Raw genomic sequence first — 11665 nt, forward strand, 5'->3', positions numbered from 1 at the left:
AAAACAATGTCTAGAAGTGTTCCTTCCTCTTCCGTGGCCTCACTTGTTGTCATTCATGAGTCCATTCACCATGATTCTTGATACGTAACGTTCATGTACCTGTCTTCTGCACATTTAAACAAGATACATCAAAACTGACAAGGTAACCCAATAACGAATCACGGTAAAACGTCCAAGTGATAGTCCAAAAACGGTTTTCATCATTTAAGTGCAATTTTCTGTATAAAAACGACTAGTAGTCACAACTCTACAGAAAAACCCTCTTGACTCTAAAATAAGTAAAAACAAACATACTAAGGCACAAACAAAGTGTAAATGGGGGTGAAAATCCATTAAGATCATGGCGTAAAAACGCACTTATCATTTGTGTTACCGGTTGTTGTTTTATGGCCACACATTTCTGGTATCTTAACTTAGTAAAGACAATAAATATTGTTATGTTTGTATCCATCCTCTGTAGCTGAAATCACATATATTGGTAGTCATGGCTTGTTTGAAACTACACAATTGCTATATTGAAACATCCTAATAATTTAGGTTTAAAAACACCATCCTCTATAGCTGAAATCACACATATTGGAAGTTTACTGCTGCATAAAGGATATGACTAGCTATATATGAAGGAGAAAATTAGAGTTAACCATGATTCTTAGATTCCGATGAGGAACTCTGCGTGTTTTCAGAAATTTCAGGCACATCAGCCACATCTGTAATGGGGAGTACTAAAGCCCTTTCAATTGTTTGGCATGCCCCATTCAACATGATTTCCTTTTCCAAGTGAAAGCAATAACTCTCAAAGACTCTGGAGCTGAGTGTGACTCCAAAATCCAGCAGGAAAAGGAACTCCACTTCTAGTCTGTTCAATTCGGCATTGCTTACTCCCCCAACCTTGGCATAAAATGCATTGTTGTAATGCCTTCATATCCATTTTTGTAACCAAAGAACAAACATAATCAAAATTTGTATCACTTTGCTTGGTAAATCTATGCAGTGTGGAGCATAGTAAGAATATCCATCAATGTTCATATCCTCTCTTAGTTGGTATTTCCAATTCAAAGATATCTCAAAGGAAGAAGTTAAACAAGAAAATCCCAAAATATAATTGGTTCAATCAAATGGATGTATACTCATTACAATGAAATACAACCTGGGTTTAATTATTAACATATCATTGAGCAATAAACATCATCTAAAGCTTTAAGCTACCAATTCAGAAAGACAAGGGAGAGGTACTTACACATCATCTAGCATATGGATTTGCAGGCCATGCCGAAGCAGCACTCGCAACCTAGAAACGAGAAAAAGAAGAATTAGGTACCAAAGCTACTCAAGAAATGACCAAGTCACATTTTTTTTAGTAATAAGCAAACAACAAATAAAGAAGGAAATTAAACCAAGTAAGAGAGTGTTTAGTAAGTAAAAGAGATGATCTATAGTAGCTGCAAACTAAAATGAACAAACAGTAATGTAGACAGAAACTTTGTTCAATAATTCATGGTTGATATGCATTATTATGAAGGGTGAACTCAATGCTTTAATTTCGAATATATAGTAAGTACTCCTAGTCCTAGCATGAGTAGTATATGTTTTGAATGACATGTGCTAGCTATAGAGAATTGAAGATGGATGAAATGAGAGACAGAGCTAATTAAACTACTGTTCAAGTGGCAGTGCCAAACTCTATCATCAATCACAACACTGCTTTCTAGTCAAGATTTTATATTTGACTCCACCCCAGAGATAATTCAGAGTACTTGAACTATTGAACAGAGATACAAAATACAGATTTAAACATATAAACAGTTCACATGCATTCGTATACAGACATAAAAATGATGCACAGCTTCAAAATGCATACCTTAAGTTGTTCATAATTAATTAACCGTATGTAAACCACAAAAGAGTCTTTTGAGGACAAGGGCTTCTGATATAACCTATCAATTCAACATCACTCTTTATCTAATTTTCAGCAGAAAACAAAACTCATTATGTACTGCTTCAATCATCCCTTGAAGAGGGAAATCATCGTAGGCAATGTTGTAAACAATTGGCCTTCTCTTCCTATTTGTTGTAGTAGTACTTTTAAGGCCAGTTAAATCAAGCAATTGGACATAAAACTGCTTCTGAAATGAGAATCGCATGTTTAATAAAGAAATCACCAAACTCATCATCTACAATTTTAGCACGTTACCAAGTATGTCATGCACCTACAAGCACACAAAGACTTATTCAAAGTCCTTTAGGGACACCATCTATAACAAAGATCAAGACAATACTACTTTAATTGTCAGAAACGGTAACATACTGAGAGTAAAACTATAAAAGAAAGGCAGATAAGAATGATGGGATGTCCAAGGATTATTACCTATAAAAGTTGGAGATGTTGTAAATAGTTATTACTTAGTGGGCATTCTTGTAATTAGCCGACTAGGGTTGTTATTGTAATTTACATCATAGCCTCATCTCTATATAAGAGATGGTTCCATACTCAATAATACAGACATATTCTCTCATTCTCTTAGTTGTTTCTCTCATTTCTCAATCTATTTTACAACACGTTATCAGCACGAATAGTTCTAACATTATCTTGTTTTCTATTGCATGTGAAGCTCTAAAAGCAAAGGACGATCTTTCAATTTGATTCATCGAATTCGCTCTACATTGACATGGAAAGCTCTGAAATCGATGATCAACCATATGAGGATCATTATATAACCAAGTTCTTGGATTGGCTGAGTAACTCCACAAACGGCATTCTCAGTTCTACACATAAAAGATGGAGATTATCCGTTCTGCAATGAGTAACGTTTTCTTATCTTAATTCCAATTCATATTTTCTAGCCTTGATTATATGATGAACAAATCACCATGAAGCATGAACCCATTGTCTTTGGTTGCATTTTGAAATCTATATACGATGCATGAAGACCTAAATTTATATTCTTAATTTATTCAGATGATAAATACGTATGTGGTATATAAATTTGTGCATGTTTTGTGATTGAAATAGAAGACATAAAAATCTTCAGGGAGGCCGGTAGCCACCGAAATAAGCCCAATCGCATGCCTAGTAGTGCATACCAAAAGGCGCATGGATGATGAACTTCAGATCTACTATCATTCTCTGACATTCGAACACAAGAGCGTGAATGCATTCTGAAAGTAATGCATGTAACCGGAATGTAGGACCATTAATTTTGTCATTTATATCAATGGTTACATATATGCAATATTTATGCCTGAAGCATTTAGTGATACAAATTAACATTGCTCATAATGAGGTTTGAATAAAATTCATTTAGAAATGTAAAGTCATTTGTATAATGACGCGTAGCACTGATTATGTTACTTAATTGTGACTTAATATATACGTTTTGTCAGTTACATATTTGAATTGTGACACGACCCACCCCGAATTTCATCCTGAAACCCGGAGTAAGTCGTGCGGGGACCACCTCTAAGGAAAATTTACTGAAAAGATTAAGAAAATCTTCCTTGCAGATGGACAACCCTAACTCGAAAATTTCAAATTACACTCTTAATTCAACACTTCCAAACATCACATAATTATCCTTCAGAAATTCTACACATAAAATACAATAATCCCAAAGTATTCAGAGCTACTAAACACTAGCGGAAGCAAGAAAACACGAGTAGGTTAAACATGTAACCTACTGATGAAAACTGGCGGAAATGCGGGTGACTATGCCTCGTGTCCTACTAGATCCAACCTGAACTCTGCAGACTGGGCAATTTAAAACGAAAGGCCCAGGGGAAAACATTTAATAACGTTAGAGTGAGTGGACAAAAATAAAATAATAAATAAAATATTTATGTTTCCCCAAATTAATATCTAAGGAAAAATCGAATGCATGCCGCAAGCGATAAAACTTTTATCTCATAGAATATCGAGCCTCTCAGACTCTATAATATACGTATGTATTTACAGTCGTCCATACTCCCTATATAAATTCATGGGTCTATATAGTGCTACTACGCTCGCGTCCAACGCTCACGTCACGCCTTAATACGGTGCTACACTACGCCATCAAGGTGGACAGACGGGTGTATAAATATGTGTCCATACCCCCTATATGAATTAAACACTCAAATCGGGCTACTACGCTTACGTCCAACGCTCACATCACACCATAATGCGGCTATATGCTACGCCATTAAGGTGGACAGACACATATGGCTAGCTAGCATTTTCTATACATACTCTCTCATAAATACATATTAATATTCACCGAAAATCCTATTTTCGGTAACTCTCTAAGAGAAATAAAACCGTCAAAATTAATTGACGTCAAAACTTCAACAAAAGGAAATGTTCAATCATGAACCATAGCATGCATATTATTTCAAATAAAAGTCCACTCACAAATTAGGCCTAAGCCTGATGTCGATCTGGGGCCTCGTCTGCTCGAGCCTCCTCACGTCCCGTTCCAAATATAATATTAATTTCCCAACCAATAATTCAATATTTAATCAAAATAGGCAAATTACCCGAGAGCCATAAATACGCTCATCATTGCCTAACTTCGATATTCTTAAATCGGAACGATCCAAACTTAAATATCATACTCAACAGTCGTAAATACAACCTCCCCAAAATACGACTTAAATCCTACGGCCGGATTCTATATTAATTAACCGCCAAAAATACCAAACGTCGGAAATTCACAAACCTATCCAAATCTCATCCAAAAATTCCATAAATCACATCAATATACTCCTCTTAATATTCCACACTTAAAACCCTAAAAATCTCTTAACCGGCACCGGCGCCGGCGCCGGCTCTGCCGGCAGCGGCGGCAGGAGGCCAATTCCGGCGACCTCCAAAACCTATGAAATTTTGTCAGAATAATCCTCTCAACATGCTCTACAACTTTCCTAACTAGCACAAACACCAATTCCAAGCCTAACTAGGGCAATCGACTAAAAACATCAAAAACACCACAAAACTTCCACCTCAAATTTCTCCTTACCTAGCTCAAGAGGGAGTGAGTCCTTTTAGGGCAAGGCTGCTGGATTAGAGGGCTACAAAACTGTACCAAGCATGCCCGGATTGGTGGCCAGAGGAGGGAGTTCCGGCGAAATGCTTCCCGGCGTCTCCGGCGGGATTTCTCCTCTTCCGGCGGGTTAGAGACTCGGGGGCTAGGCCGGGGAGGGAGAGGAGGAGATGGGGGTCCAAACTGGGGTGGAGCGGCGGCCGGTGGCTGGCTGGACGGCGACAGCTGGCGGCTGGAAGCTTCCGGCGGAGAAGGGCTCGGGGAGCTCGGGGAAAAGAGGGAAGGGAGAAAGAGAGAAGAAGAAAGAAATGGGTCTCCCCCCTAAACCGGTCCACACTCTCTTAAGCCCAACTCAAAAAAAAAATAAACACCCGAAAAATAATACCCGAATAAAAATTACCTTTTACTAGCTAAAATTTACCATTTTTACCGTCGTCGAAATTTTCTCTTACGAATAATCCTCCGCACATAATCGTCCCCGAAAACACCTCTAGGGACCAATTAAACTATTAACTCAATGACGGAAACGGTAAAATTCTTATTATAATCACGTTAGTAAATAAGGTAAAAATATAAGGGTCGGGACGTGACAAATTGTGTCAAATTCAATGTCATTTAAGGGCATATAATGCCGGAAGCATTTAAGGGCATGTATAAAGACGTTATAACCGGAAGCATTTAAGGGCATGTAATGCCGGAAGCATTTACCAAGTTATAACCTATATATTATGGCACAAGCATTATGGGTCAAATTATTGTGCAAATTACGATAAAGACGTTATGAGTTTAATCTTCGGTTATACCAATTTAAATTCTGTCATTATAATCCATTATGCTAGAAGCATGAATTTTATTATAATCCATTATGCCAGAAGCATTTATCCAATTTAATACCTATGTGTAATGCTAGAAGCATTAATGAGATTTGTACTCATTGTCTTTGCTATATACTTAACCACTGCATAACTGATATTTATTTAGTAATTTATGCCTTATATTAAATATCGGTTAATTACCACATGCAAATTGCGTCAGTTTTATTTAATCAATTCTCAATTATGTTATCATTTATATGAATTGTTATGGGGATGTAATGACACATTTTGCCGTAAGCAATTAATGATGCAAATGAATTTATTTTGCACGTAACCGCTACAGTGTTTACATTTATTGGTTCAGTAATTACCAATGTTAATGCATATACTTTATGTCAATTAAATTGTTTCCGTTATGTTTAGTTTATTTCGATTTAATTGAAAATTACTTTCACTTTTTTCACTTTAAGTTGTAAGTAATGAATTAATAGCATATGTTGATTTGTCTTATTAATGATAAATATTAAATAAGGCTGAGTCAGAAGCTCAAATCAAGCTTATGTGACAACAGTAAGTCCGAGCCAGGAGCTCAACCTAAGCTGCAAGGCTAGCACAAAAGCTCACCACATGTCGCCTTGAGTCCATGACAATGATTATAACTCTTCTCAAACTAGGCTCACCCAGTTGGATGCGATGTCTAGGCAAGTTCTTTTGAGGATGTGTACTTAAGTGAGCCTCGCTCCACCACCTCATCATGTCTTACCTGGTCGTATACAATTGGAGTTACCAAAAGGGTTGACTAATAACATTGCATTTTTTGGCAGACCATTCTGAGCCCAGTAGGCCACTCTCCCTCTACGGGGCCTAAGAGCCCGGCCAACATACCTCTCAGATTGTGCCCTGTAGACTTGTAAAGTATGTAGAGGTTTATCTCTTTCACTTTAATTAAAGTCAATTCCTTTGGTCCAGCAGAATCAAACAAAAGAAAAATAATCTAATGACACTGGTTTTTCATACCTAGTCATTATGCATGTCTATAAGGCACTCCAAATATTTTCTCATAATAGCTGTTGTTAATACATTCACCATATGTAATGTGTAGTTAATTGCCAGAAGCATTTACACTTAATTACATGACATATTCACTATGCTAAATTAGTAGCGTGGAATTAATATTATCAATTGTTACATGATTATAATTTGAAAATACATGTACCTAATGAACCGGTAGTTCAGAAGTGAACCTGTAGTTCATGTATAAATCAAACTTGTAGTTTCAATAATAACCCCTTTAAGAAACTTGAAGTTTCATTCCAAAATTCATCAGACATGATAAAATCGGTAGCTTTTATCATGTTAATTGGTAGTCTCCAGAAGAAACTATTTGAAGTAGAATTCTTTGCACTTCAACTAGAAGTAGAATTCTTACGATGATTATCTTATAAAGTCTATAAGACATGATAATGCCGGAGAGTTTACATCGATGGCTTACGATGATTATTGCATATCCCTTGGGATATGTTGAACATATAGTTTCCTATGTTCACATCCAAGATGGTCTCGCAGCTTCTAGTGTTTGCGTCAGGCTATGCAATCTTGCATACAGCCATGTCGGTCCGGTTGAGGCCCACTGCTACCCATCTTATTTCGTGTTACAGTTGGTGACTGGGTATGAACCTGATGTTTTTGCACTTACACGCATTGGGTTTGTAGTCTTCGTGCCAATTGTGCCGCCACAACGTACACAATCAGGTCCTCAACAATGATGGGCATATATGTCGATTATGAACCCTATCCATTTATGTGCTCCTTAGAGCCCTTGACAGGAGATCTCTATACCACTAGATTTGCGGTCGTCACTTTGATGAGATAGTCTTCCTGCCGTTAGGGGGAGATAACAACGTCACCGTTCTTGATGAACGACGTGTAGAATGTCTTATCTTGGTCCCCAAACCGCATATGTTATATTGAAGTGCGAAGAATTCTACTTCTAGTTGAAGTGCGAAGAATTCTACTTCTAGTTGAAGTGCGAAGAATTCTAGATCTATGTAGTGTAGCCCAGAATATGCCAGACACTTCATTAGATCTAGCTAAAGTGACAAGATCATATATACCTGCTGCAAACCTGCAAGGATAAATGTCCCCGTAGGACATATCGTCCTAGTTGGACGAAGTACGGCGATGGCGGCTAACCAGTCATAGTCTCTGCCCTGAAGCGAGGTAGACCATTAGGTTCGAATGATTCTTATCCCTAGAAGAGGGTAAACTTGACACAAATGAATCTTATTGCCATCGCAATCTCAAACCAATTCAACTCACGAGATTAATTCGGATTATGGGTTCGTCCTAGAAGAGACGAAGTTGGGGGATGCTCCAACATTTAAACCCACTCCCGAGAATAGAAAATCTCGGTAAATTTAGTGAGATGTTGAATCGGAATGAGAGTTCATCGATGATGTGTTTGTATTTGCGGTGGCCACCGAAATTATAATAAGCGATGATGTCGAACCTTGATTCGTTGATAGATCTCAACGAAGAGACGACTAGCTAAAAAGGAAAGAAACAATCTAGGTCATATTAGATTCCTTAACTTAGAGAAAGGTGTTATGGGCATGTTGTTCTCATACCTCCCCATGATTAAACATGTATATAGAGTTTAATGGGTACTTGTAAGGAAGCGTAATGAGAAAAATGAGATTGTGATATACAAAACTCTTCTAATGGCGCAAGGATTTGCTCAACGCCTTGTGATTGATTACGAGGAGAAGTATTTTCCTGTAATAGAAGTCATAACGTTCAACTACCTTATCAGTTTGGTAGTTTCCAAATAACTGAATAAGCAGCCTATGAATGTGGTAACAACTTATCTCTATGGGGATCTGAATATAGAGATATACATGAAGTTTCCTGAAGGACTTCTGTTACCCAATGCAAATAGTTCTAGACCACATAACATGCTCTCCATTTGCTAGAGTAGTTCACTTTAGGGGCTTAAACAATCTAGACGGAGTTGGTATAACCGTCTAAGTGAATATTTGCTTGGGGGGGGGATATATGAACAAATGGACTATGCCCATACGTGTTTTAAGGAAACAAATTCCTGGTTTGTAATTTATGGTAATTTATGTCAATGACATGAATTTGACTGATACTCTTGAAGAGATTAAGAAAACTGCAAAACACCTGAAATCAGAGTTTGAGATGAATGACTTTAGGAGACCAAATATTATTTTGTCAACCTGAAGTCGTGCAAAGTGCAGATGGAATTTTGGTCCATCAATCAAATTAAATTTAGAAGATGTTAAGATACTTTGATGAGGATAAAACAAAGTATTTAAACACACCTATAATCGTCCGAGGTCTAAAGACACCCGTATTATCGTGCAGATAATAACGAAGAGATATTGAGGCCAGAAGACTCATATCTAAGTACAATAGGCGCATTATTGTACTTGATTAAATGGCCTTGACCAGACATCTCATATGATGTGAATTTGTTAGCTAGATATAGCTCTGCGTCAACACACCGCCTCCGTAAATGGCATAAAAGACAATTTTCCGTTACTTTAAATGTATGACGGAAAAATTTTATTACCTGGCAAGATTTTGACGAGGCAACACCGAAGCACATATTAGAAGAAGCTAATGACAGAGAATACCCAAGGGAGAGTGTTGTAAATAATTATTACTTAGTGGGCATTCTTGTAATTAGCCGACTAGGGTTGTTATTGTAATTTACATCATGGCCTCATCTCTATATAAGAGATGGTTCCCTACTCAATAATACATACATATTCTCTCATTCTCTTAGTTGTTTCTCTCATTTCTCAATTTATTCCTTTTGTTTTACAACAGAGGAATCTTTGTTCCATGAATATAGTAGCATAACTGAAATGAAATTCGATATTAAAAATTATATAAAAAAACACTCACAGTATTTATGAATATGTACACTTTGTCTCCCTTAAATGCAGGCAAATTGTGTGTTCAATTGTTTAGGGATATGATATGGAAGAATGTAAGACTAGAGACCAGTAATATTAATTAAGTACATAACATGAAGCCATTGGACTTACTTCTTTCACATTGAGATGAATGAGACCTAAGGTTTGAATGAACAGTATACAAAGAGAATTCCATTGCATGCCAAGAGTACCAACATAAGAGAATTCCTACCAAGCAATATCTACTTGCATCATTACCTTATGTTATAGGTGTGTCAATTAAACATGGAGACCATAAATAAGAAAATAAGAATCATGGATACAGCTATTTTCTATCAGCTTATAAGATAAGATGCAAATATGAGGGTTAAGGAGAGATTGGCCGTTTACTTCCATAATTTTGAAAAAGACTGATCATAATATTCAAAAAAACAAAATTGTTCAATTTGAAAGAATTCAGCTTAGTGGCGTCAATTGCAGATCATTAAGTGATAAGTTCTACAGTGGAGGTTCAGCATTTTATCTGACCAAACTAGAGAAAGATACCAACACATTGTGCAATAGCCATTCAACAACCATATGTTTAAGGTTTAAATAAGCAAGCAGCTGTTTAGTTAACCTGAGTGACAACAAATGAATAACTAATTCTCAGTTGGGGTTTATCTATAGAAACTAAACAACATGCATCGTAGTTCCTACTAATTCTCAGTTATTTCTCCTCAAATCCAAATAACGAATAAACATTAAACATAAGAAATAAGTATGAAATCATAGGGTACTGCAGTAATATAAACAACCACAAATCTTGAACTGTAACTACATTGAATTTGACATCATCCGTATGAACCAAAAATACAAAAATCGTCTTCAAAACTAAGCACTTAGATAAATTCAAGCTCCAACTGATGCAAACAACATAAAAGATTTTACTATGATTCAAACACATTTTAATCAATAACTGATTTTGTTTCTGTATGTCCAAAGAGAAATACATATGCAGCAAGCACTTCCTTTCTCCTCAAATAAACCAATAACCCTATCAAACATCTACAACATCACCAAAATTACGAATTTAAAGGCTCTAGGACAAAAAGCTCCTAACCTTTACCAAATCCAACCAAGGCAGACCCAAACTGTAGGTTCAACTACTCTGCCACGACGCATCAGACCACCAGACCTTCTCTGTCATCAGCTCTAGCCAAAACAGTAACCAATCAATCTCCAAAACGTGAACTGCAGCTCAAAGGAGCTCGATATTGAAGAAAGAGAGAATAGATTACCTTAGAGAAGCAAAGACTTCGCCAGAGAAGGATGAATCGAGCCGAATTTGGAATTGGGGATTTAGATGGGTCATCTGAAGATTTGGCAGACATTGGTGGCAGATCTGCGGTGGCTCACGCGCCAACGATGGTGTGTGAGAAGCATCTAGGCTGAGCCGATGATCAAAAATTGAGGGCTTTGGCTATGGGAGAGCCCTAGACTTCAACCACGGTGGCTGTGAACCCGAGAGCCAGCTGGAAATGGCAAATTGAGCTCGTCAAAACCTAGGGTTTCCGGCGAAAGCAGGCGAGGTGCCTGAGTCGTAGTGCCTTGCTTCCTTTACGCTCCAAGATGGTGGTTGTGAGGAGAGAAGAATGGACCGGAGGCAGAGGACGGAGCTGAACAAGATGGCAGAGGCTTCGAGGCTGCTTGAGGTAACTTTGGAGATGTACTTCGTCAAATTTGGAGTCGTTTGGTGTTGGTGGTTTTAGGTGATGATGGCCGGAGCTAAACTTTTCGGCGAGGCAATGAGGGAGGGAGAGAGCTGTCGAGGGAGAGGAGAGAGAGAGAGAGAGAGAGAGAGAGAGAGAGAGAGAGAGAGAGAGAGAGAGAGAGAGAGAGAGTAGTACGT

At 37.5% G+C, this 11665-nt stretch overlaps 1 protein-coding gene across 1 annotated transcript in view; it reads left to right on the forward strand.

The window, feature by feature from the left end:
* The first annotated feature begins 11408 nt into the window (after nt 1-11408).
* Nucleotides 11409-11665, forward strand: part of LOC101307463 (auxin response factor 18-like) — an 11364-nt gene continuing 11107 nt past the window's right edge. Inside the window, exon 1 of the mRNA XM_004293088.1 lies at nt 11409-11468. Coding sequence (XP_004293136.1) covers nt 11409-11468 — 60 coding nt within the window. The remainder of the gene's footprint in view (nt 11469-11665) is intronic.

Source organism: Fragaria vesca, linkage group LG2, assembly GCF_000184155.1.
Source record: "Fragaria vesca subsp. vesca linkage group LG2, FraVesHawaii_1.0, whole genome shotgun sequence".
Lineage (NCBI taxonomy): Eukaryota > Viridiplantae > Streptophyta > Magnoliopsida > Rosales > Rosaceae > Fragaria > Fragaria vesca.